Consider the following 26366-nt stretch of genomic DNA (forward strand, 5'->3'; position numbering starts at 1 on the left):
CTTCTCCCACAGCCTGAGGAGGAAGCCTCTGTACCTGTTTATTCTTTAGGTCAAGGGAGAGCTCATAATCGGAGGCAGCTGCATGGGAACACGAGGCCGTCCCTTTGCTGCGCTGCACTCTCACTGGGGAGCCCGTGTGGTGGAGGCTCGCCTTCTGCACCAGAGGGGAACACCCCGCTGCCTGCTCTTCTTGGAGCTCCGCATGCTGGGCTTTTAGCGTCAAGGTGTCGGACCTGCCTTCCTGGCCACTCTGTCTGCCGGCCTCCTTCGGATCCTCCGTTTCACACCCGGCTTTCTTGCTTGTGGAACCGCTGGGATCGTCACTGTGAACAAAAGGCAATGTATCTCTTTTTTATTTGTTTTTTGATTATTATTTGTATTATTATTACTTGTATTATTCGTGTTATTGTTCGCTATACTCTTTCACTGATCTGCATTTTCAGTGCTTAGGGAGCCTGGGCTGCAAGGGGCATCTTTCAGGGACGGAGCAGGACTGTGCAGCGATTCCTCACTCCCTGAGAGCAAGCACACCAGTTCTGCACACACTGCAGCTGCCTGGCTGCTCAAGGCGCTGCAGTTGAAGGTGAGGGGCCAAAGAGGGTGTCACAGATGAAGGACACCCCTCCTGCTCCCTGGAGCAGCTGACAGTCACCTCTGTGCCCTGCTGCCTACTGCTTGCTATCTCCCTGTGCACCCCAGAGGCTCGTCTGTTACAGAGCCTGGATCCCAAGGATCCAGCTTTCCCCTGGAGCTTCTGTGGGCATGTGAGAAACTGTGTGAGGAGGGCTGAATACTGCAGACTTTCCAGAGAAACTCTGGAGAGCTGAGAGTATAACACTGAAGCAGAGCCAGCCAGCCAGCCCTAAGGTCCTGACTCTTTAAAGCAACTCTGTGACACTGCCATAGCAGGCTGCAGAGCTTCCATAAAAGAAGCCGTTTCTTTCTGAGCCACAGGACAGATTGCTGTGCCACCGAGGTCTTGTGGAGAAAGCCAAACACCCTTTCCTCCTGTCAGCCACGGCAGTAATTGTATGGACCCAGGCTTGACAGCAGTGCACTTTAAGAGGGCTGACATGTTGCTCCGCACAGGACGGGATTAGCATGTACCCCATCCATTCAAGTACTGAGGAAGTCTGTTGTTAACCTCTCTTGCCAAATGTTTTCTGAAATCATCCAATTTCAAACAAGGCTTTGGGGGGCTGCTTGAACTATGGGAGTGTGTGTTTGTTGCTATGTCAGTCTCCTTCCAGTGGCTACAGATGAATAATTTACAATTTCCCAGAGTGGGCAGGCCAGCCCGCATGAACTCTGGACTTTGCTGCACAGTGTACACCAGATACAGCTCCGCTGTTTTCCAAGGGAGCACTTAGTCGATAGCAACATTGAGTTTGGAAATAATTGCTGCAGAGCCAATGCATTTAATTCCATTGAAACCAAAGATGTGTACTGCCTCCCATATTTAAACACAATTACGTTATTCAATTCACTTCTGAATCATATTTCTTTCTCTTGGATTTGCTCCATATACGATCAGTTCTGCTGTCACCTAGATATCAAATCGTTTTATGATTGGTGTTGATGTCAGAGCAAAATTAGATATGATTTTCTGTAGTTCCCAAATTACTTAGAAGCATTTAAGACTCATTTGCAAAAGTGCTGTGAGCTCTTAAGAGCACAAGTCTTCTAAGTAGATTTTACCTCGTAAGCCTAGGAGCACTTCTGAATACTTACTTTAAAATGAAGTTTGTTATCTTCAATGGCAATTTAACAGTCAAATTTAGAAATATTCTACAAGGGCTCTATAAAGTTTCTATAAGGACTCTAAATGTGATGAGTCAAACACAGTACCACAACTTCAGAACTAAGAAGGCAGGATTAAAAACTATAAAGCTTCTCCTTTCATATGCACGCATGTAGTCACCAGTCAGACTTAAAAAATAAATTCAAATAAACCAATCTCTTACATTAATTCTACATAACCAACTTGGTCAAAGAGCATTAAGATGACATAGCTGTGCATTCATCAATCAGGAAATGTCTCCATTAAAATGAAGCACAAAACTGTCCTGTAGGGTTGTATACCTTATATTTTCCTGTTGTACTCCTGATACCATATAATTCAACATGTTTTTTTCTAAACCTGAAGATGTACATGTAAATAACTCCCCATTTCTAACTCCTTCTGTTCTATGTCCAGCCACATTTTAAGAAACATTTATAAACTTTCGCCTTACAGTTCTCACTGTAATACCTTCCTTGGATGCCTCTGTTCTGTCTGCTCTCCTTTTAGCCAGCAGGGCAGAAATTTTTGCCCTCGGCTGGAGGGATGACCAGGTTAACATAGATTTGATCATGTTTTCTTTGAAAAGCATGCCAAAACCCACAGAACTACTCTGGTGGGAACTGGATTGTATCCTACAAAGCAAGTTCAACTAGATTCACAAGCTCTGATTCAGCAAGACACGTACCCCAAATTGCTTTGCTGAGTCAAGGCCACAGTGCAGTGTGCTGTCTTAAGGGCAGGTCAGAGCCTGAGGCAGTGGACTAAAGAGTTAGCTGACTTGTCTGGGAGCATGAATGGACTGTAAATGCCAGCAAATATTCCCTGACATGATAGTCCCTTAAACACTCACATATGTGCTTAACTATATTTTTCTGAGAGCTTCCACTAACTGCTGTAAGACTGCTCATGGTAGAACATGAAGTGTGTGCATAAGATTTTGCAGCATGCAGGCCCATTGCTCTGTGAAGCTGTACATCACCTCTGGTGTCATTGCTTTTGGGGCTGTGTGTCACCTCCAGTGTATGCTGCCTGCTTGGTTTTCTGTCACACACAATTTAGTCTGAGTAACATCCATAGAAACGGGATATCCTATATGCCCAGCTAATATAGAACAAACAGTGAGCTTTATAGAATCACAGAATAATCTGGGCTGGAAGAGACATGAGGTTTCTACTTCACTGTCTGCTCAAAATGGGTCCATTTTCAAAGACATGTGGTTGATCTGGGCCTTCTCCAGTCAACTCTTGAGCACCTCCGGAGAAGAACATTTCCCAGGCTCTTAGGAAAGCCTTGTCAGGGCTCTTAGTGCACTAGCAGACTTTAAAGGCCTGACCAGCCTCACCTGGTCCCCCACCAATATCCCCTGACCCAGGACCCCCTTTCAGCCAGCCCAGGGCCATCAGTCCCTGCACTAGCAGCACCATAAGGGTGCTGGTCTCCAGCCCCACCACAGCTTTCCCCTTTCCACAGCCATGGAACTGCTTGATCTGGACTCTGACCTGGAGGCTGACTCCCTAGCCTGACCTTGGACCTACCTCGTCACTGTGGACCTACCCAGAGATCGCTGACTCTTGATACTTTCACCGACCTGATCCTTACCTTGCCCAACCAGGCAGAGGATGTCAGCCCAATCCAAAATTCTCAGAACCTCTTTAACCCTCTTGGACCTCATTAGACCACCAAGGTATTCCTCAAGACAGAGGAAGGCCCTAAACTGCAACCACCAAGTGCCTGTATTCGGTTAGAAATGCGTGAGAAGCACCACCAACCTCAGTGCTCCCACGTACAATGCATAGCTGAAGCAACCCCCTGAAGACACTTGGCTAAGATAAGAATGTAAGCTAACCACACGTACACATATAACCTTGTCTTCCTCTTCCATGCATGCGCTGAGCCCAGTGAATACACCCATACAGAATGCACTGCACTTATGTGTGGAATTTTCTGAGGGTCAAAACTCGGTCAAATCAAAATCAGATTCCACTGAAGCACTCAAAGGCATTTTTCAGCTAGATATTTTTATGCTAACTATAAACTTTTTAACCCCCTGCTGGTTTGGCTGTTGTGCTGTTCAGAAAGAAATAGCAAATACTCATGCTGAAGTGGGAATACTGTCTACATGCTCTTTTGTGAAAAAAGTGGCTGAACCATTTTTATTTATTGGGGGAAAAAAAAGCTCCAAAGAAACAGACAATCCTACTTCACCTTCAGGTAAGAGACCAAACCTGGGAAATTTCAGCTTGATCTGGGAAACTTCAGTGACTTACAAGAAACGTATTTTGTTTAGCTGCCTGAATGTTAGCATGTTAACAGCAATGGATGAGGCCCCCATATGGGAGAGACAAAACACACTTCTAAAGATCCAAACAAATACTGCAGTGAAATCCAGGCTAAAACCTTAATGATCCTGATTTTTTGACATTGACCTGAGTGACACAGTTGAATTGCATTGGTAGATAAGTTTTTATTAACGAGTAAAGGCTTAGATGCTATTGTAATCATAATAACAACAACAACAAAAATAAGAGTAAGAAACATAAATAACGACAGACACTACAGTATGGAAAAAATGCTATTAAGCAAATTATGGGGATATGGCTGCTTTCCCTTGCCCAGTGAGTAATCAAATGTTCTAGCTGTGTGATGAAGGAGAGGAATGGTCCTATTGCACATTTGGTTTCTTGGATTAGAATTTTTTTCTAACCACTTGTAATAATTAAAAATCCCACACAGAGTCTAAGGTGTGAATCCCAATGTCCTGGCCAAACTCCAACTAGGTTAATTTAGTTCTGTATCCCAGCCTTACCCCTGCAGTTTCAGCTGTAATCAGTGTTTTTTACTTGCTGTCCTAAAGTATCATATACCACTGTCTTCCACATTTTTACAGCTACTCTTGCATGATAAATGAAGCAATTTTCTGTGCATCATGCAATCAGGTAGGGAAGATTTGTAATGTCTTTGAATTCTGTTTGATCAAAAGTGGTAATATTAATGTAAATCACTTGCAATCAGATAAAAAAGGAAGACTAAAATTCAGCTGTTCTCTTCTTCCTGAATGTTCCTCTATGACTTTTGTGACCCACAGCAACTAGCTTAGTCATTATTACAAATAGATTTCATCAGCTGCAGAAAATCTCTCTCATTTGTTTCAGGTATCCCCTCCTCCCTTTACACTGCTGACGTGTATACTCCTGATGCAGACGGAGACCAGTTTTGTTAACAAAGATGGTGACTACAGACAATATGATTCAGGTCTTAAATGAAATGGAACAGCTAGTCTAGCATAAACCACATTTCAAAACAGGGATATCAGAGTTTTGGAATGAATCTTCTTTCAAGAAAACAGGATTGTGAAAAAGCTCTCACCGAGACAATTCAGCTGAGCACCCATACATATTTTTGTCAGTGTCTAGAACAGGTAAATGAAACTACTGGAATTTGGCTTCTAAGTACAGATTTCTCAGAAAAGTTTCCTATAATGAATACACCAAGAGACGAATGTATCATCATAGAGGGATGATAGATGAAAAATCAGTGATACCAGCTCAAATCGGTAATAACAGACTACTAAGCCAGAGATGCCCACCAGCCCATTCCTAGTAGTATCAGCTCCCTGTGTCTGTACAGAGCTGTTGTATCATCCTGTGTCCTGGGAGACATCTGACTGCTTTTCAGTTCTCACAGATCAAGGAGCTGCACTTCCTTGCGTTCTCCTCACCAGCTCCTTGCTGTGGGAAACATATATTTCCAGCTTGGCAAGGATCTGTGTTTCAAACTGTCAGCTTTAGCTGAACCATGGTTATTCATTGGATCCTGACTGCCAGGTTTAAACATTCCCATACTTGAGAAAGAAAATGCAGCCCATTGTCCCCAAATGTTTCAGGACAATTTCAAACTAAATTTCCCGTAAGCAAGAACACAGAATTTGGGTACCCCAGACATTACATTCCTTTGCCCTTGCTGTCAAATATTAGAAAAATTTTTCAGTCTGAGATTAATTTTCAAATTTCTCAGAAATATATTTACAGGTAGCTGAGTGACTAAACAGAACTGTAGGGCAAGGAGAACAACTGTTCTCAAGGACAGTAATGTTAGACCTGTAAGAAATTAAAACTGAACTTTCTCACTGACCATTCACTCCATAGCTACACAGCTCCCATGTGGTCAAGACACAAAAGACATCTCTTTTCTCCTGCTCGCCTACAACAAGAAAAAATATTGCAGATAAATAAGAGCAATAACAGTAACAGAAATAGCAACGGCTCTCCTGGACTTGACTAGAGATGTAAGAAACCAGTCACCCAAGAAGAGGATGCTCAGATGCCCTTTTGACAGGTACAGTGGTGATGAAAGAAGGTCCAGCTAATTGGGTAGGAGGAAGCTGGAGCTGTGAGGTGCTACTAAAGTACTAGAGGGGCTGATCTCAACTCCTCTTTGAGTCTCTCTGGCACTCTGGGAAAAGACTACATTGCTGTTTCACATGTGTAACACCTCCCCCATGGTATTCAGGGTCAGTGTACATCACTGCCCCGTAACTGAGGCAAAGACTAGGGGGACCAGTTGCAAAGGGCCACAACAATTTATGAATCCATTTCACAGAGCCTTTTACAAGATCAGCTGGTTAATGCATATATGCTGCTCCGAGGTGCTGCAATTGATTAGTATTACCATGACACGAGAGCCATATGAGACTTAAGAGTTTCAGAGATACCAGAACAAAAACCTTTAGAAAATATCATATGGAGTATTAGAAAAAGAGGTCATTAACATATGCAGAGAGGAGTCCAGACCCCAAGTCTGCAAGAAATTATTCTCACTCTGTCTTAAGACATTTCAGCATTTCCCCTGTCCTCTCTCCTCTCCCTCCTCAGGAAAAAAAAAAAAAAAAAAAAAAGAAAAACAATTGCTGACTTAGCAGGGTCCAAAGTGCCTTTTCAGTTTATTTCATTCCAGTGTTCCCTGAGGACACCCATAACATATGGTGAATGGGTTGATCAGAATTCAATGAAAAATGGCTGAGACAGGCTTGGTAATATATTATGGGATCTTTTCAAGGTTCAGAGATTTCTGACATGCTGGGTGTCTGAGTGCAGAAGAATTGCTTTTGATTTGCTTTTAAGTTCAGGTTTTAGGGTGACTTGGAGGCAATGCTCTCTGGGAGGATGCTGAAAATGATGGAAGGCAGAAGTGTCTCCTGCCAGAGAGGCAGGGAACTTGGAACTTGATCTTGGCAAATCATCCCCTGCCAGCCGAGCTGCAGCTTTCTCAGACAGTCTCCCCCAACACAGCCCAAAATAGGAACAAGATTCTGATTTTGTCTACATTCACGTAACACCTTGCAAAGCAGTGGCACCAAGCCATCTTCTCACACTAGTTTTACCCAAGAGGAATTAATGATAATTAACCAAGCTCATTACCCATCCCAGAATACATTACTTGTTTCATAAAAAGGCTGGCACACACACCTGTAAAATAGACTTGACAGTACAGTATGCTTAATATATTGGAAATGAATTAAATTTAACATCCTTTAGCACAGACTGAAACTGGCAACATCTTTCCAACATTGCTTGAAGTGGTTTTGGCAAGATGTATATTAAGCAGGTAGAATATGTAATAATACTAACAAACGTATCGAACTTCCACAGGCTCCGATGTGCCAAAATTAAGACCTCCGCTTCAGATTTGGTATTTAAATGTGATACCCATGTACTGGGTAACTTCCATGTTGTTGTGTTGTTCTGTCTATTGCTGCAGGAGTGCAGGACTCAGCCTGGAAAGTTCAGCCCCTTTTCCCCAGCTGCTCACCACACCTTGGTGCTCGACACCCTAGGTGTTGGCTGCAGTGCTATCTCTGCAGGTTGGACTGGGAGAAGGTCCCACAGCCTGTCAGTGCAGAGGGGTTACTTGTGGCTGAGTCAAACAGGGCACCTGTACTTATTACTGAGGTGTGAAAAGCACCAAATGGACACTGAAGGCACAGGAGGCCCCAGCCCTATATGGTTTAATTACTTTTACTTTAACCCCAGACCTCTGTTGCCTCTGCAATGTTTGGTAAACACGACCTTTTAGAGGAGGAAAAAACAGATGGCATCCTGCATTAGTGTAACTGCCCGCTCAGCACCCCGGGAAAGAGAAACTTGGCTTCTCAGCAGCAGTCTTTCTGCCACTTCGACTCAGATCTCTTGGCTCCTCATCCCTGAGGCAGGTTTGAACATCACCAAATTCGCTGACAAAAGCCTGCCGGTGCAATCATGCAGAAGATAGAATTTCACTGCTAAAATGAGATGAATTCAGGGCTGGGAGGCAGCAGAGCCTCTACAAGGGAAGGAAACCTTGCATATCCCCTCAGCCCACTGCTCTCCTGTTCCAGCTACCTGTCAGGTCAGGCACACTGCTCTTGGGATTTATAGACCTAGGCAAGGGCTTCCGTGGTTTTCTTTTTCCACCTGTTGTGACAGACCCCAGGGCTGGACTGCACTTCTGGGTTCTTTCCTAAGGGACTGGGGTCACTGACTACCGAAGGCAGTGAGGGAGACGGTTCACAAGACCTTTGTGTAACCCAGATACATTTTGTGGCTGTTCTCAAATATCTCAGCTTTTTTGCTCTTGTGATCACCACAGCCCAGTAGAAGGCCACTGTTTGTGTTAGACCAACGTGAAGGAAGCCCAGTTGCCCTCCTCAGCCTGAAGACTGACACAGATGCAGACCACCATCCTCCATACAGACACTCAAAACAGTATTCATCAGCTTCAGGAAAGCAGATTTGATCCAGATTTTAACTTTTCCGGTGTGTTCAGATCTGGGATTTGGGGTTGGCTTATAGCTGAAGACCAAGATAAAAACAGCATGCTTAGCAATCCTTCCCCCTTTCCCCAGCCAATGGCTATCATCACAATCTTGTGCAGCAGGCACAAAGCTCCACTTTCCCATACTCCAACCTACCGTGTCACTGCTGCTTCATTCATACCCCGATCCTCTTTATGTGACTTCTCTCTCCTGAGGCCTTAATCCCTTTTCTATCTTTTCTCATTCCTATTTGGAACACAGAATGTCTTAGCAACTTACACATCTGGACATACAAACTCACATTCCTTCAGGGCCTCTTCAACTTTTCTTTCCTCTGAGGAATAAAATGTTTCCCATCTCTATACTTTATACTCCGACTTGAATTTTTTGGGTCAAGATAGTGAAGAAAAACAGGACTTTGTCTTGACAGTCAGTCCTATTGTGTTGAGCAGTACTATGGCTGGTGCTGAATGGTGTTACACCAGAGGACAGCACCCAAGTCAATGGAGGATCTAGCCCTGTATGCTGTATTTTTAAGACAACCTGTAATATGCTTATCAAATCCAGTTGTGCTGTAACAGCACAGCAATAATTTTCACAATGCATCTCTGCATCTTGACCTACCACTCTCGCATTAGTGTATCCTGGGAAATTACAAGCATCTATTATATCTTGCCACTCAACCATGAAGACATATGTGCAGAAGAGTAGCAGCAAAATGTACATACAGCAACCTATCCTCATTTTCCCTCTTTCCCCAACAGCTGGGATGAGAGAGATTGCAGTCAACCCAGATACACAGGCAATAATAACAGCAGCACAACCTATTTATGGGAAAGCAGCAACTTACCATTATGGGACATGAAAAAGGTGACACATAGTTCTTGTCACCAGGCAAATATAGCTCCCTGTGGGAGAGCGTTACAAACTGTATATGGAAAGAACCAAATTACCAACAAGAGACAGTTATAAGTTGTTAGAGTACATTTCCAAACTGAGTGGCCAGAGTCAGGTTCCTCAATCTAGAAAGAAAACAGCCTAATTTGCAGTCATGCAAGCTGGTCTTTAACTTACAACTCACCTCAACGACATTTGTGTGAACTTGACAGCCTTGAAAAGCAGGACCACTAGGTATGGACTAAGTAACCTACATACCCTCTTAGTGACTTCACTTTGGATACCCAGGAGAGTAAATTGAAGTCTCATGGGAAGTGAGACTTAAATCTCTAAAATTAACCCAGAATTGAACAGTACTTCTACTTGCTCTTATATAGCGTATTAGTAGTTCCTAAGGCAGGCTCGCTGCACAAGTAGTGCATGCTTATACAAACAGCTCTGGGAACTGAAAAAGGAAAGGTAAGTCTTGTCCTCCCTAATGTTGTCTCCTCGGTACCCTCATTAGACAGCTAACAAACTTCCCTCTAGCTATTAGTCCTGCCTCTCTCCTCAGCTTCCCCTCTGCACTAACTTCCCATCTAGCCAGTACAACGGCAATTTACCATGTACAGCAATGACAAAAAAGGTTTGAGTAGAAGGCTTTAGGAAATGGGCTAGGCATTTCCATTTTTAGGACATGGGAAGTACTGTTTAGTAGTAGAAGTTTAGTACTGGTGGCAACCAAGAAGCCCCTCTCTTCACACAGAGGCCTGCTTGCTGCTGTCTTTATCCCGTCCTCTGCTCCTTCCACCCTACTAGCAGTATCCTTGCACTACGCTTCACCTTCTAGGCCCCACCCAGATTCTGCACCCACAATCTCTGAATGGGGCACAAGGGGATTAAGCACCCAAATCTCACTCAGTCTCAGCTCCTGATTATGTCTTGATGCTTTTCTTCAGGATGGTCTTTCCTCACAGAAGATGGGGTGGACCCCAGCTCTTCTGCAGTTTTGAGGTGGGACAGTCCCAAAAATCTCCCACCATTTTTAACCCCTCTCCCTCAGCTATCCATTTGCAGAAACCATGAAGAACCCAAAGAACAGCTTGAAACTGCAACAGGGGAGGTTCTGACTAGATATTAGGAAAAGGTTCTTCACCCAGAGGATGGTCAGGCACCAGGATCAGCTCCCCAGGGCAGTGGTCATGGCACCAAGTTTGCTGGAGTTCAAGAAGTACTTGGGCAATGCTCTCAAAAATAGGGTCTGATTTTTGGGTGGTCCAGTGTGGACCCATGAGCTGAACTTGATGATCCTTGTGAGTCCCTTCCAACTCAGGATATTCTATGAAGTGATTGAGCAGTTGTACAGTGTGCTCCTCTTCAGCCTCTCAAACCCCTCCGTTCTTCCTGGAGGATCTGAAAGCCCGCCAGGCAGAAGAAGGACCTCTGGAGCATAGTCATGTGTTCCCAATAGGAGACCTTATTGTATTCAAACACATAACCTACCCCACAATGATGAACGTGCATAGGATCGAGTTAGTATTGTAGAGCACAGAAAAGACAACAGCCCCTTGGTTTGACATCACACTGCAAGAAAATGTGTGATAAAAAGAGCCTCATTCCTGTCACTGCCAAAGAAGGTTGGCATGAACAGAAATATTCTGGTCAAAGGACTTGCTCATTCTTGCTCATTATCTTCTGTTCTTATGTTCTGGTTCCCTCCAATTTCCTGCATTTATGTTGTTGTTTTTTTTTAACTTTCTGCTTTTTCTGCTGCCTTCTCTTCTGTCATTCTCCTCCTCTGTGTAGCATGGCTGCCATCCCTTTTCCTATCAGTCTCACTGCTTTCTTTCTTGAGCTGAGTATGTCTCCCTTTCTTTCTCAGAGGCTCTTTTCTCATCACTTTGCCAGTTTCTCAATGTGTACTTGCCTCACCTCTCTCTCTGCCTTGTAAGCCATGAAGAAGTGTGTAGACAGAGGGTCCACAGAAACAACCTCTTGAATTCAACAGAATGCACCTTAGTGCACGAAAGATCTGAAATGGACCATTTTTAGGGGTGGGGATAAGATCTTGACTGAAGCAGATCAGGTCAATTGATACCAGTAGGGGATTAGAATGAATGGTGTTAGCTCCACCACAGTCCATCTGCTATTACTTTATCAGCCGTCTGCCCATTTTTCAGTGCTAGATACAGGACTATTTCCAAAGCTGTCATTGCTTCTCAAGCAGCTCTGTGGCATGATCACACAGAAAGCACAGGATCCAGAAGGTGTTAATGTTGCATTCCACTGGTACTGAGAAGTTGCCGTGTTATGGACAGGGAATTCTTTGCAACACGGGGGAGAGAACATGAGGTTCATCTGCAAGTCATGAGTAAATCACCCAAAATTAAAGAAACAAACTGATAGCTTAATAGCTCAAACACCACTTAAATAGCTGCTGAAAGTGGCTCCCACAACTGCAGGGTTTGGCTATGCTCAGCTCTCACTGATATTACCACTCTTGTGGACCAAGAAATGGAAAGTGCTGTCACATGCAGGAGAAGAGTACTTAAATACACGTCTGAATTCCTCTAGAGCAGGATCCACACAGACAACAGAATCAACAAGGGCAAAGGAAGGAGTGGAAGGACATGAGGCCAGGAAATGGCTGGATACAGCCTCAGGCTCTCAGCAAACACAGGTGGCTGAATGGTATCTTTGCAGTTTCAAAACAGGATACTTCAGACTGGTTTCCTTTGACCTTTCTCCTGCCGTCTTCTTTCTTCCTTAAGAAAGGTGTCAACAGAGGTCAAATAAAGCAACCAATGTGACAGAAATGCTCCAGCTGCTGTCAGAGATTTTAGTTTTCCTGTTGAAGAGCCCATCTATTCCTCACTTTAACCCCCTCCCCCCCCCATCATGTTCTCCAAATTTGCCTGAAAGTGGTTGCACCAGCTGTTGGAGAGAAGAAGCAGAGAAACATCTGCATGGAAGACAGTGCAAAAATGCTCTGTCCTGGTGAATCTCCTTTGCAGGACTGAGCCACTGCATCTGAAACTCACCTCCTGTTTCTCTGAATGCTTCCAGAAAGAGCCATTCCTCAAAGGTCATGTACCAGAATTGCCAACTATTCTTTCCTGAAAGAGATTCCCAAGGTTGTTGGTAGCTATGATGTTAGGGATGTTCTCTAAAACATTTTTTGCTTATAATTGTGTTTCAACATTTCTCCTAAATCTACATGCACTAAATACCTTTGCAGTTCTGGACCTAGGTTCCTACAAAGCAATTGAAGCTGCTGGTTCTGACTGTACAAAATGCTCAAAAAAGCAAGAATCTATTCACTCTCACACTTAGGAAGAGTTCTGATCTGGGTCCAGACATTACTCCTGGCCCACATCTCTGTGTCAAACTGAAATCAAAACTCAGACAACTGTGAGCCTGGGGAATATTTATGTGAACTTTGCTGACCCATCCCTGCCTGTTCGCAGCATCTCCACAAACTCTAGTTGTAATATCTTGAACAGAGGATTATTAAGTCTACAGGGAGGAAAGAATAAGAAGTAGATGAGCTGTTAAGAAGCAGAAAAAATCCTCTCGTCATGCCTGTGACCTCAATAAGGCACAGAAATGAGAAAAGAAGCACAAACGGGATGTGCTAACAAAGCAGAAATGTTGCTCAAACTTCTCCTGTGCGTTTTCAAAAACGGTGCTGTGGATAGCTTCAGCAGGAATGAAAATCAGGCTGGAGAGTGTTGTATATAAAGTCTCTTGTCCTCGGAGCACACAAGACACAGAGCATGGTTGTGGAGGCTTGCTTTACACTGGCATGTCCAGGTGCTGTAAGCCTGACCTGGAGTGTCCTCCATTACGAATCAGAGGAGAATTCAGCCTCTGTGTTCCACTAATTCTGGGAGCTTGCACTTGGCACTGCAAGCTGGGGGCCAATTAGTCAGAGTTATTGTGCTGTTTTGTGTGGTAAGTTACAGATCTGATTTGATTCAGACTCGAATCATTATCATGCTTCACACCTGGGCCATAGCACTGAGTACCTCTGAGATGAGAGGAAGCACTGACCTCCAGGTTATAAATCCAATATCCTGCCACCAATATCCTGCCAGCAATCCTAAGCCAAAAAGGCCAATTTCCCATTTCATGAACTGGATTTGCTTTCTTTGTGTCAGGCAAGGTCAGTCTTTCACAGGGTCCGTCATAATGTGCAGCTCATCTGTTTTTCTGTAGTGGCTATAGAGTGACAGATACTGGTGGAAAATCATCATTCCCCACCAAACTCAAGTTGTGTTTTGTTTGGTTGGTTGGTTTTGGTTAGTTGGTTTTGTTTTCAAGATGCTTCTGTGGTATCTAAGACAGGTAATTGACTTGGAGAACAGGTCAGTTCCTATCAACTTCACGGGCCTCAGTCTTAGGGGTTACTGCATTCGCAAACCAAATACAATCTTGTGGCTTTCTTTGAGGATTTGACTGGTAGAGCATCTAGCATGACCCGAGGGCAAAGTTAGAGCTATTCTGAGAGGAAAAATGCTCCTGGGCTACAGCAGTGGGGAGTCAAAGAAAGACATGATGCTGTGACGGTGCAGTGGATGATATGCGTGGCTCTTTTGTGCCAATGTCTTGTAGCATGACTTCATAGGGCACAGAACGACTGCACGTTCCCTCTCTGAACAGAATTCAGATAAAGATATATGAAGAGTCAGAGACAGCAGACTTCCAGAAGTAAAGGAAATCAGATTTTGTTTTTAACTGTATGCTCTTTAAGAGGTAGCATACTGCCATGCATGTCAGAGAGCTGAAAAGAAAGGTGTTTGAAGGTTTGATTTCAAAGAACTGTCCAAAATCTGTCCATCCACTTTTCACCCTCCCACATGCAACAGTGGAGCAACAAACACAATTCCTCTTCCACCAAGGACAAGGTTATTCCATTTGAGTACTTTGGTAAGTCAGAAACAGGGCAAAAAGGAGTTTCACCAGAAATGCAGGGAAGGCTGGCTAGGGGACGTAGCCAAAGGCTTACATGTCTCCTTGCTGCTAATGGGTGCTGTGATGCCAGGCAGTAACCAATTTGTGACGGTGACTAATGCAGAAGGCACTTTAGAAATGAGTACACAGCTGTTTGAAGTTTAAACTATATTGAGTTACAACTTAATTGGTCCATAATCATGAAGCAAACACTTGCCAGTTGTACTGATCATATTTCAGCCCTGAACTAAGCAGACTCTCGATACTGGAAAGTTACGTCTCATGAGAAAATATTATGTGCAAATATGAGTAGATCCAGCCCAACTTTTCAATAGACATTTCAGACCCTAGCTCTCCTGCTCAGTCCACATCCAAGCCCTTCCACACGACAGTCCTTAGAACCCTGACCTTTCCCTGGGAGGACTCTTTGTCTTCTTTGCTTTAAAAGCAGGTCAGGTCTTACCTGCTCTTCTTCCAGATAGGAAGGAGCATCTCTCTCACAAATACAAAGGTGAAGCATCATCCCTTCCCAAAGAGTTATCTGAGGTCTGATCCTGCCCTTCACACAATTATACTTGGATCCCATCTATTCTCCTTTGTGACAAGATCATTCAGCACTCCAGTGTCATCCCCATGACCACTGCCAAAGTGGACCTGCCCCAGGTGCTTAATGTTTTATGTAGAACTTTTCTCACCGCAGGAGCAGAGGTGATTTTCTGCTGATTTCCTATTCAGCATCACAGGCGAGCCAGAGGCAGGCTCCGAAAAGCCTCTGAAAGGCAATTGAATGAATATACTGTTCCCTCCAATTGTGACTCCATCATTTCCTCTCATTACTCTAATAGAAACAAATCTTTCTCATCTCAGCCCTATTACCTCACACAAAGGCAAATGGTATGTAATCCTGTTAGAGCTGGGCTGCTGCTGGACACATTTTAAGGTCATTGTTCTGGGATGCCAGTCTCCACTGTGAGACTGGGAGAAGCGGGAAATGCAATTACGAGGCTATTCAAATCCCTAGAATGAAACCCTGCCGTTAGCAGGCAGAAGCCAGCAAGAAAAAGAGCAGTTGCTTTATGAAATTATAGGGTTTGGCTAAATCACGGTCTAATCAGCACCTCAGCAAAGGAGCAGGGTTAGCTCCTACTGCCTTCATGGAGTCTCCTCACTCCACTCAGCCTGATCTTTGGCATCCCCAGTGGAAGCCCAGCCTGAAAGATGGGCTGTGATCGTGAAGCCAGTAGTGTACAGATCCATGGTAGAAAGTGGTGGTTCTTGTCCAGGGCTTGCACTCTACTTGTAAATGGGGAAGCCCTATGCAGAGCTCAGCAGCAGGAACCTGCCTGCTGCTGCCAGCACCACATACTGTATTTTGGCTCTGGGCTTCCTGGGGGCAGAAGATGTTGCATCAAATCTGTCTCCTAAAGCTCCTGGCCAGCAGCACCAGTCTTGCTGACCAGCGGTGCAAGCCAGCACGGCAATCAGGTGGGAAATTCACATTGCTAAACTCATGGGACTGTGACACTCAGCTCCATCCCCATCCCTCAGTAATGAATTCACACACGGGATGGGAGAAGGGAGAAGAGGCAGAGCAATGCTAGTGGCAGTCAGTGAAGCAAAGCTGAACGGTATGGGAGGGAATGATCACAACTGCCTCATCAGGTTGGCTTCTGCTGAGCAGTTAGACACCAATCTGCTCCCAATTATTCCCACCTAGGTGAAGCCAAGGCCTTTTCAGCTGGATGGGTAGCAAAGAAAGATTTAGAAACCTGGCAGGACAAACCATAGGGAAGATTACACAGGAAAAGACAATGACCACCAGAAAACACAAGCTGAACCATTTTTTTTTTCCCCCAGGCTTTTCCCAACAACTGACCTCCTACTGTCTTCTTTCCCTTCTGCCCCACCAAAGCTGTGTGGCTGCTCTCTCTGTGCTGTCCTGCAGTCAGGCGATCGCTCTTCTTACTGCCTTGATTTGATACCCCTCCTTATATTCACCTTCCCTGCTGCCCATGTTCCCTCTGTCGCCCAAGATGAGGCTGGGTTCTCCCTGAAAGCAGGGCTGTTCTGGCAGGTCCCAGAAGGAAGCGATGAGGGCTGAGGCAAGGCTCCTGGCAGAGGAGGAGACAGCAGCCGATCACTGCTGGAGTCTCCAAGTCCCTTGAAGAGCCGAGAGTCACTTCCCTGTTTATGCTCTTTATTAGTCCCTATTCTCTTTAATCGGCTTAGACTGATGAGCCGAGGCAGTGGTAGGGATCAGCCGGGCTGTTTAATTAAAGGATTGCAGCTCAGCCCTGCAGTTTGGGGGTTTGTGTAAATGAGCTGCAAGTACATTATTTAATCTGCTGTGCAGAGAGGAGTTGGGGCATTAATGAAGCAAACTCTAATTAAAACTAGACGGTTGATGGTTATTAGTGGCATCAGTTCTGACAGGATTTATCTCATTTAGGGAAACGCTTGATCATGGAGGGAGAAAAGAAAGAATAAACCCAAGCTGGTTTATCGAATTCACCAAAGCACCACTTGTGACTGGTTGTCCCTTCAGCAGTGCTCAGGAGAGCTGCACAGGGAGCTCCTGCGTCCCAGGCTCTCCCATCGGGAGTCCTGATGAGCTTATTTAGGGATATTCCTGGCTCACCCAGGAACTGATTGCCTATTCAGGCTCTCTGACCCACATATTTCAGTCCTGATTGATTGACTTTTGTTCTGCCTTGGTTCAACAGGGAGCCTGCTCCTGATCTGAGCAGGGTGATGGGCTCTGTAAATGATCTGATGAGCTTCTCTCAGCGGTGCATTGAGTTATTCCAGAGCAGCACAGCTATCAGCTACAGACGTGAGCTCCATGGTGACCCTGTGGTTTTCCTGCTCTGCGTTTCTCTTGCCCTCCTCACTGCACTGTATATGTAACTTCAGAAATGAAAGGTGCCCATGGAAGACTGCAGGACCTAGTGGAGGCTAGGAGGTGGTCCGGCCAACATAAAGCTGACCACTGAGCTCAATAGTCCTGTGTGTTCTCTGCCTTTCCACTGGCACAGTGTGAGAAGCAGGAATATTCTTCTCACCTGACACTATCACATACAGAGATCGCATATAAATGCTGCTCTCTTTCAAAAAGCAAAAGACTTCTTGAATATTTCTTGTCTTCAGATAGCCACAGTGGCTTCAACCATCTCTGTCTCTACACAGAATAGTGTGTCACACACAGACAGGCTCAGACTGCTACAAGGGTCTAGCCTAGGGGCATTAGAAATGGCAAAGAGAAAGCTGTCTAAAGAAAGTAAGGAAAGCAGAGGGCCTGCAGAGTGGGACAAACCACAAAAGACAGTCTAGGTGACATGGAAAGGGCAGCACAGAGCAGTGTGAGAGGGCCCTCAACTGGAAGCCCAGATGCAACATGCTGGGTCAACAGGTCAGTGTCATTCATCTCCGCTTCTGACTTCCTGCATATTTGAATGCAATTTGCCAAGTTGTTAAATTAATGGAATAAATGATTGTTTTCTCTTTGATTTACATGCCGAATCCCAGGTGAGAAATTTGGTGGTTCCCAGTACACAGAGGGCAGGTGAACTGAGGCTCAAGGGATAGGTGGGGTCTTTGGGAGTCACTAGGCTGGAAAAAGAAAATCTGACGCATGAGCATGACAACAATTCACCTAGAGCTTAAGGCACTGTGGAAATGACAGCCTCATAGGATAAGAAAAAGCTACAAACTAAGGGATAGGAAATAAGATAGAGGCTGGGACAGGAATGTGGCAGGGGCAAGGATCAGGGTATGATGACAGATAGCTATGGCAAAATCGAGCCTTGGTTTACACAAAACAGAGAACGTGATCAAAACCCTCTCTCTTGAGAAATGCAAGGGAGAGGTGGCTGTCCCTACCACAGCAACCTCTGTTGTTTCCTTTTCCTTGCCAGCACCTCCCCATCTGCCACGGAGATGCAGCTGCAGACATCCCACAGGGCCGTCACACAAACTTTACCAATCCTTGAGAGCTCTCAGCACAGACATCACAGGGTGCTAACCCTTCCATCCTCATACACAAATGGGAATGAGGGGTCCTGCTCCTTTACCCTGTCTTCAAGTGTGGCCGAAGCCTGTTTTGAACGTACACATGTGCACGTATGGCTATTCTCTTTGTAGTTGTCTAGCACTTCCACTTTTCCTTGGAAGGAAATCAGAAATCACAGCCTGCTCCGGTGAGCAGAACAAGCAAGAGAAATATCATTTCAATAATGATGTAGCCTCACTACTGCAATTCAGCTGCCCCATTCTGCCCAGAGCCCTCCCCGGCAACTTGGGCTTCTTCTACTGATGCCAAATGCCAGATGTAAAAGTCCTGCAGTGTGATGAGGGAAATCTTTAAAGAGAAATCTGTTTACTGTTGACAGAAGGCTGATGAGGCATGGCAAAAAGGAGCAGGTCTGTGAAATGGTGGTATAAGAAGCTGTGAGGGGAGAAGGAGATGGCAAAAATGGAGGAACAAGGCAAGCATGGAAACTATATCCAGTATGTGCATCTCAAGTAATTTTAATGTACTCCTTGGACCCCTTGGTTTTGGCACTGATGTCCTCCACTGATGAAGGACAGCTGTGATAAGTGCTGGTGTGCCCAACCCTACCTGCACTGAATACAAGTTGGTAAAGGTTAATAGCACCAGCCTATAAGTGTAAAACCGTACCCCTCTGCTTCAGGCTGCCTCAGCCCCAGCAGTTGTTGTGAACAAGTGAGATCCCAGCGGGGCATTTCTGAGAGGTCAACTCTCACCCCAGGTGTGCATGGGAGAGACGAAACAGATACCATGTGTGCCACAGTGCTAGGCAGAACTCTGACTTTGTTGGTGACTTTTGCTGGAGGATAAAGGTCTATACCACTGTATGCCCGGGTACCTTATCATGTGGGGTAACTAATTTAATTTTTTTCTGGGGCAGGAAGATCAGTGATGGGTGATGAGAAAGCAGAAGAGGATGAACACGAAAAGACCTCGCTGGCAGCAGTTTCCCACCTTGGAGAGGAGTCTGGAGATGAAGGCTTCTGCTCTGCGTCAGCTGCTGGGCAACAGAACTGGTGTAAAACAGTTTCATTCCTGTAAGAAAAACAAAAACAAAAACAAACAGGTTAGTGTTCAGCTCACTCGGCAGAAAACTCAGGTCTGTTCCAAGAGGATGGTGACATCCAATGATGTTGAAAGAGAAAACTGATTATTAAATGAATATTTTACACTCTGAGATGTTGTTTAGCAGGAGATAAGGGGGCTAGCAATTTTATACCTCTCCTTTACTCTTCCCGCTGCTGATGTGAAACTGTAGAGAACAGTCAAAAGCACACAAACAGGAAGTTGTTTTTTCTGTCAGTATTTGTCTCATGATCCCATACATTTCATGAAAAATAGGTTCACCAGTCTCTAATGTTTATTTAATTTGGGACATGAACATCTCCTTAGATGTGTTTCCTTAGATATGTTTCCTATGCATTTTAATGCAAATAAGTTGATTTTTTTCATGGCAGTGGCTGAATTAACTCTGCAGACATTTCTCCCGAAGCCACTCTTAAGCACAAAAATGGCCCCAGCACATCAGTACTGGGGATTGCCAATAATAGTAGAGAAAAAACTGACATGACAAGCACAAGGGGGTGGGCTGTGATCGTGAGCAGAATAGAAAGTAGGAAGAGATCACAGCAAAGAAAAACAAAAACATAAGTAATGAACCTGAGGAAAATAGGAAAACAAAAAATATTAGATGAGAAAGGCAAAAGAACTCATCCAGAGTAAGAAATGCAAGACTGAGCTTTTCAAAACTGTTCACTAATCTTGGTGACGTGCTCTTGGGTCTCTTGCTGAAAACATTTGTAAGGAGCCTCATATTCAGGGATGCTGGGCACTTACCATAGCACTGGAGCACAGTAAGACCTGCTCAGCACTTCTGAAAATTAGATCCTTTAAAAATAGTTCTTTGTGGACCCTTGAGGAGTCAGAGGCAGCACAAATCAACAGCCAACTTTGAACACCCTGACCTTCATCAATGAAAAGGAGTCACTAAAAAGAGACACAGTGGCAGGCAAAAAAGTAGTAGATGAACGGTATTGAAAAGAAGAAGAGGAGAAGAAAAGCAGGTGACACAAAGCACGCTGACCCCTCAGATGGCACAAATCACCCTGTCTCCAAGTCTGTGGAACAGCACTTAGAGCTCTGTTCTCAGCATACTGCGGAGACCCAGGGCTCAGATGGGGTCATCTCATTTTAAAAATATTTTTGTAGCTTCTAGCCCAGACATAAGCAGTAAAGCTAGGTCTCCTGGCTTCTCATGGGGTCCCTTATTCTTCCAATGCTCGTGCCACACTTTCTGTCACTCTGAAATGTGAATTTTATTGTCTTCGTCTTTCTCCAAATATGACAGAGATTGGCCACTAAGACAGCTAAATTACAGACAACAACGATCCTCCTCACAACCACCACATTTCAACCTCTCAGCTAGTTCAATATAACAAACTGCTCAGTTCTTCTGCTTCCTTGACTCCCAATGCATTGTCAAAAGGCATCTTTCCCTAGAAGCAGCAGGATTAGTAGGAGGAATGCAGCAAGGTGAAGAAGAAAGTGTTAGCTTTACCTCTGTGATCTCTGTCCATGCCCTAGGTACCTGCCTGTGACATGCAGCCTGCTAGAAAAGAAGGGATATGTTTGTGTGACATACCACATTCATCTCCTGATCTTCCATTTCTGTAACTACCCAGCTCACATCCCTTCTCTCCTGCCAGCCTGGTTATTGCTGAGTCTCACTACGTTTTTTTTAAATTCAAACTTATCACGTGGCAAGTATCTGTCTGTCTAGTGTGTACATAAACTACCTGTGTTGTCTTCTTACTGAAGAAGGTGGTAAGGTCACTTTTGAGCCTTACACTCAAGCAGACTTACACGAATACTCAAGCTCCTACATCTTGTCGCTCTGCTTCCAGCTAGAAGTGTTTCAGAAAAAGGAATTTTCTGGTAAAATTTTGTTTTTGCAGAAAACACTGAACCATCACACTAAAACTATCTGGTGACATCTTAGGTTTGACAAAGATCCTTCAAATCAGAGTTTTACCTGGACTTCCCAGCAAGCTGCTGGAAGGTCCATGCCTCCATACCCCAAAGCTCTAGCACAGCCATGCCATACAAGTAGTCCCTTGGACAGGGGCCATCAGGTTTCCAGTCTTCCCATTCACCTGGCTCTTTGTTCTGCCCAGCTCCCAGAGCAGTCTGCACTGTCCTCTGCCTAACATCAGATGCACCACTCAGCTTGCTAATTACACGTAAAGAAAGCAAACAACAGGGAGGGAAAACATAGGGGAAAAGAGGACTGAAAAAGTACAGACAAAAACCTGAGAAACAGAAGCAATTCCTTGTTAGGTAATTATCAGGACAGAAACAAAAAGAAAAGTACTGGGGAAACAGGGACGGGAAGAGTGGCATTAAGTTACAGGACTTTAGGCTCAGTGTTCTGTGGGCATTTTAAGAAAAAACGTCTTACAGGTGCTCTTCAGAGAATCAGGATGCTCTGAGCAGTGCAGCTGCACAGTCAGTTATTGACTCTGGTTCTCATGGTTTCTCATGCGTGTTTCACACTAACCTTGGCAATTTTCTGACCAAACCACAGTCCTCTTGAGCCTCTGAGATCCCAACATCCCTGGAGTAGCCTCACAGCTTACATACCACTACCAGGTATTGATTATGCCCACAGGCAGAAATCCGCCTCCAGGCCATTTGGGATCCATGAGTCCAGGGCCGTGACACCCAAGAAGTGCCCAAGGAGGTGATGAGGAGCAGGCACTGCCCAATAGATACACAGGGTAAATGGATGCTCCAAGAGTGCTGAACTTTCTCTTCCCTGCAGGCAAGGAAGGATATCTTGTTTCTACACGAGTTCCCCAAATACCCAGGTGCAGTTGTGACTTTGGGTCTACTCATATTCTTCTTTTACAACTTGTATCTCTTCCTCTTTTGACCTACTCAGGCATACACCACAGGAAGTGGCTTCCATTTTGGAGCCTATCTCCATTCATTTTCCTCTTTCTTTCCACCTCTTGATCCTGCGTATATCTGATGCTTTGCAAATCTGTGTGAAAAGTGAGCCCCTTGCCTTTACAGCATGGCATGCATAGCCCAGGAAGGAGCTGGGAAAGGAAGAGCTGACAGGCTACAAAAGAAATGGACCTGTTCTCACCCTGAAGAGGCCGTATTAATTGCCATCTGGACAAAGGAGCACTTATCTGGGTGCAAAAGGCAAGTGTCTCAGGGCCCTGCTATCACTTCTGAGGCTCAAGTAAGTGTTCTAGCAAAGCAGCTCTCTTTTTAACTCTGTGAAGTCTTCAGGTAAGATGTTATTTTTGATGCTGTGATTGAAGAGGGCCTGGCAGGATTGTAATGGCTGGTGGCTACCAGGATTTCATTCCCCCGTGGCGTTGTCAACCTTTGCAGCTTTAAAATAAGTCTTGAGATATTTAGTACCTCTCTGAAGTCAGTGTAAGTCTTTTGATGTTTTGTTTTTTTCTTTCTTTCTTTCTTTCTCTGCTTTCTTTTTATTTAGCTTTTAAACAAATCTGACTTCAGAAGTCAGAAATGCTACATAAAATTTGAATGTGCAGCCTCTGAGGAGTTAAACACCAGAAAGCATACGGTTTGTTTTGCCTTTGGAAAACAGGGAGGAAGGCAAAGTGTCGTCAGTCTGGTGGCTGTTGATTCAGACTCATTACTTTGGGGTGCTATCTGTAGTTTCTTTCTTTTTAAATATTTCATAGCTGGTAATTGTTTTTCAGTTAAAAGGGTAGGCCTAGAGCTTGCTTTTTGACTTTCTGTCTTTTCCTCTGTGTCCTCTATATTGCATTCCTCAGGCTTGCAAACCATTGCAGAGACTGTTGCTAAAAAAACAATGTTTTAGGCAGAGCAGGCAGGATATCAGGAAGAGAGATGATTTCTCCTGTCCGTCAGGATACAGTTAAGTGTTGTGTTTGCAATGTATTGCTTTAAAACCAATCAAATGGTCATCGCTTGGCCTGCACCCCGAAGAAAAGCTGGAAGAGAAAAGCCAGCAAGAAGGGAAGGTGTTTTGGGAGAGAGAAGACGAGACGGATGGTACAAAAGAGAAAAAGGCAAATGGAGAGGGGGAGGCATGTTGAAGTGCCTATTGAGGCAAATGCTGCCAGCAGTATGTGAGCGGTGTGTGGAGGAGCAGCACAGTACAAAGGCAAGCAAAGATGCAAGAGGAGGACTGGGAACAGCCTGAGCCTGTCAGTGCCTTGCTCTGTCTAGCTGGGACGCGTGCTCCAGAGGCAAGGATTTGACAGTCCAGACCTATCTTAAATGCAGAGAAAGCTGTATTTGACCCAGTAGCAACCTGCGTTGTCAATTGAAACGTCAGCTTCCTCTCCTCTGAGAGAAAACAACTGACTGACTTTTATTCAGTTGTCTCTAACATTGCTCCTGACAAGAGGTATCCTCCAGCCAGCTGCCTCCAACTTCACTGGGGATATCTGTGGATGAACAGCTTGGCCGCAACAATTTCTGCTCTGTGACAAACTTTAGAGAGGCCTGTGCCAAACCTTCTGGCTAGCATGAGCTGTCTAGTTGGCGCAGGAGTTAGCTCTACCTTTCTGGCTTCTTAGAAAGCTGGATTGTGCTGCAAAGAGATCCTCTGACTCATGTTACCTTGGCCTTTACAGCTGTGGATCCCAAAAAGCCAAGCCTCTTTTCTCTTAAAAACTGGTGTTAGAGAGGGTACAAGTGTTGAGCTCTAACAACTGCAAGTCTCTGTAGCTATCTAGATTGCACACCACAGGTCCAAAGGTGTGCAAACTTTCCTAAAATTGCCATAACGCTGTATCTGCTCTTAAAACAAGCACCTGAGGCTTCACGTTCATTCAGTCTTGTTGACCATCCAAAGCAGCAGTGCTCGCTAGTTTGTCGCTGATGACAGCTGCCCCAAAATAGAGACGAATCTGCTGAGAGCTGTATTAAGGTAAAAAACACTAACCCCTCTTTCATCTTCTCCCACAATGCACAAAAGCAAACCCTCAGCCCAGACAGCATATAGAAATCCGTGGTGCTCCCTGTTCTCCATCAGTCAGCTTCAATTAAATACATATCCAATATGGCCCATTCCCATAGACAATCATCTATGAATTCACCTGAATGAATGATTTTAGACTACAAGAAATGCCAGAGCAAGGCAGAGTGAAAACTGCTCTCACTGTGAGCACACAGAGCATGCTTCTCTCAACATGCTGCATCACCCCGTGTTGATCGTGACTGCTGTCCTCGCCTGTTATGCTGCATAGCTGGCATGTCCCCTGCTGCAAAGACAGTGAAGATCACTGGGTCCCCCAGCTGCCAGTAGGTGCCTAACTTCTGTGGCTTGGTACTTGGGCCCTACAGGCCTGCATATTCAGTAGCCTTGACCTTGGCACAAATACATATCAGCCTAGAAATCTGACAATGTTGAAAGGCAAATAGTGCTCCCTCAAGCAATGTTACATCAGTAAATATGTTGTCCAACTCACATAGCCTTTCTGGTTTCTCTTTAAAACTTCACTTTCTGAAGAAAAGCTAAAGACTGGTAAAAGTAAGCTTTTGTAGTGCTGGATATCTCAACTTTCCTAGAGTCTTTTGCTACTTGTCTTTATCTTGCATTTTTTCGTATAGCTGGCATGAGAACAGATGGAGTCACAGAAAAGCATGGCCTAGAAGGGGAAGATTAAGGCAGAAGGAGTCAAAGGAGAACTCAATTCATCTCAGATGAGGTTTTACTGGCTGTTATCTTTCCTAAGACAAGGGCTGGAGAACAATAAATAGGAACTATTCAGCAGTGGCAAGTTTATGAAAGGTCAGTTGCACAATCTTACTTCTGACTCCCCCAAAACATATAGCTCATTGCTATCCCTACCAACAGAGCTGTGATACAACCCAGCTAAGATTAGCTGTAGGTCTTACTCCTTCTGTCACCTCCCTCCTGTGTTAGAGCTATTTCTGACTTCATTAAACCTGTAACTGCATAGGTGAGATCTGAAAGAGGCTGTGTTTCCAAAAGAAGAGTACCTTTCAGCAACTAGCTGTTTCTTCCCCATCCTACACTTTTCTCTCCAAAATACCCTCCACTAAAAGTTTTTAGCTATCTTATTTTCTGGTCTCATTTGTAGGTCATTAGACTGGTACTTTGGAGGAAGTTTAGTATGGGCAAAATTTACATCACAGAGGAACCATGCATGGTTAAAAAATAAATTGAAGGTAATTTCTGGACTTCAAGCTCTTTAACTCCTTCTAAGCCTGATGGACTCCACTCTACTGTTTTTATGGCTGTAGATTTACTTTGCTCTGCAAGTCATCACTACTTCCACACCTTCATCAGAAACATCTCGTCAAATAGCAGTGGCTACCTTTAGCTCCTTAGCTATCTGGAAGGTCAGTGCTATATTTGTAGAGGGTTTACATTTAACATTCTAGTCTCTGTGGAACCACTTTATACCTGTTCTACACACCTGGCATTGACTCCCTGATCATACTCTTCTAGCATTGCTGTAAATCTGTCTTTCTGGTGCTAGAGGACAGGGTGAAGAAGGGAGTCCCACTGACAGAGTACTTCCTCTTTCTCACCAGAATATGTTGATTTTAGAGACCCCATAAAATATTTTAAGACAAGTTCACCTCAGTAACATAGAATACCATACACATATGCTACATTTGAGAAGTGAAAATTCAATATGACACTCTGACGCAAATATGTTTTTGAGCTATTGTGGGTTCTTTGGAACAGCACAGCTTGTAAGGATAAGCACAAGGCACCGTGCTGAGGAAATGGAATTTCCTGTGTTGAAGGAAGAAGATCTGAGCCAATGCTGGTGTGATCTGATCTTTTTTTGGTTGGGTGGGTGACTATAACAGATATGTCAAATATGCCGTTCACTTATCACCATCTGCTTCTAGGGATGGAGATATTA

At 44.5% G+C, this 26366-nt stretch overlaps 1 protein-coding gene across 5 annotated transcripts in view; it reads right to left on the bottom strand.

The window, feature by feature from the left end:
* IQSEC3 (IQ motif and Sec7 domain ArfGEF 3) overlaps positions 1-26366 on the bottom strand; it is a 99883-nt gene that overhangs the window by 38009 nt on the left and 35508 nt on the right. For 4 of the 5 annotated variants that reach the window (XM_068661573.1, XM_068661601.1, XM_068661582.1 and 1 more), the window contains exons 2-3: positions 19405-19485; positions 35-323 (exon numbers count right to left, since the gene is read on the bottom strand). In XM_068661573.1, the coding sequence (XP_068517674.1) occupies positions 35-323; positions 19405-19485 (370 nt within the window). The remainder of the gene's footprint in view (positions 1-34; positions 324-19404; positions 19486-26366) is intronic. The other variant, XM_068661609.1, reaches the window with a different exon arrangement.

Source organism: Anas acuta, chromosome 1, assembly GCF_963932015.1.
Source record: "Anas acuta chromosome 1, bAnaAcu1.1, whole genome shotgun sequence".
Taxonomy (NCBI): Eukaryota; Metazoa; Chordata; class Aves; order Anseriformes; family Anatidae; genus Anas; species Anas acuta.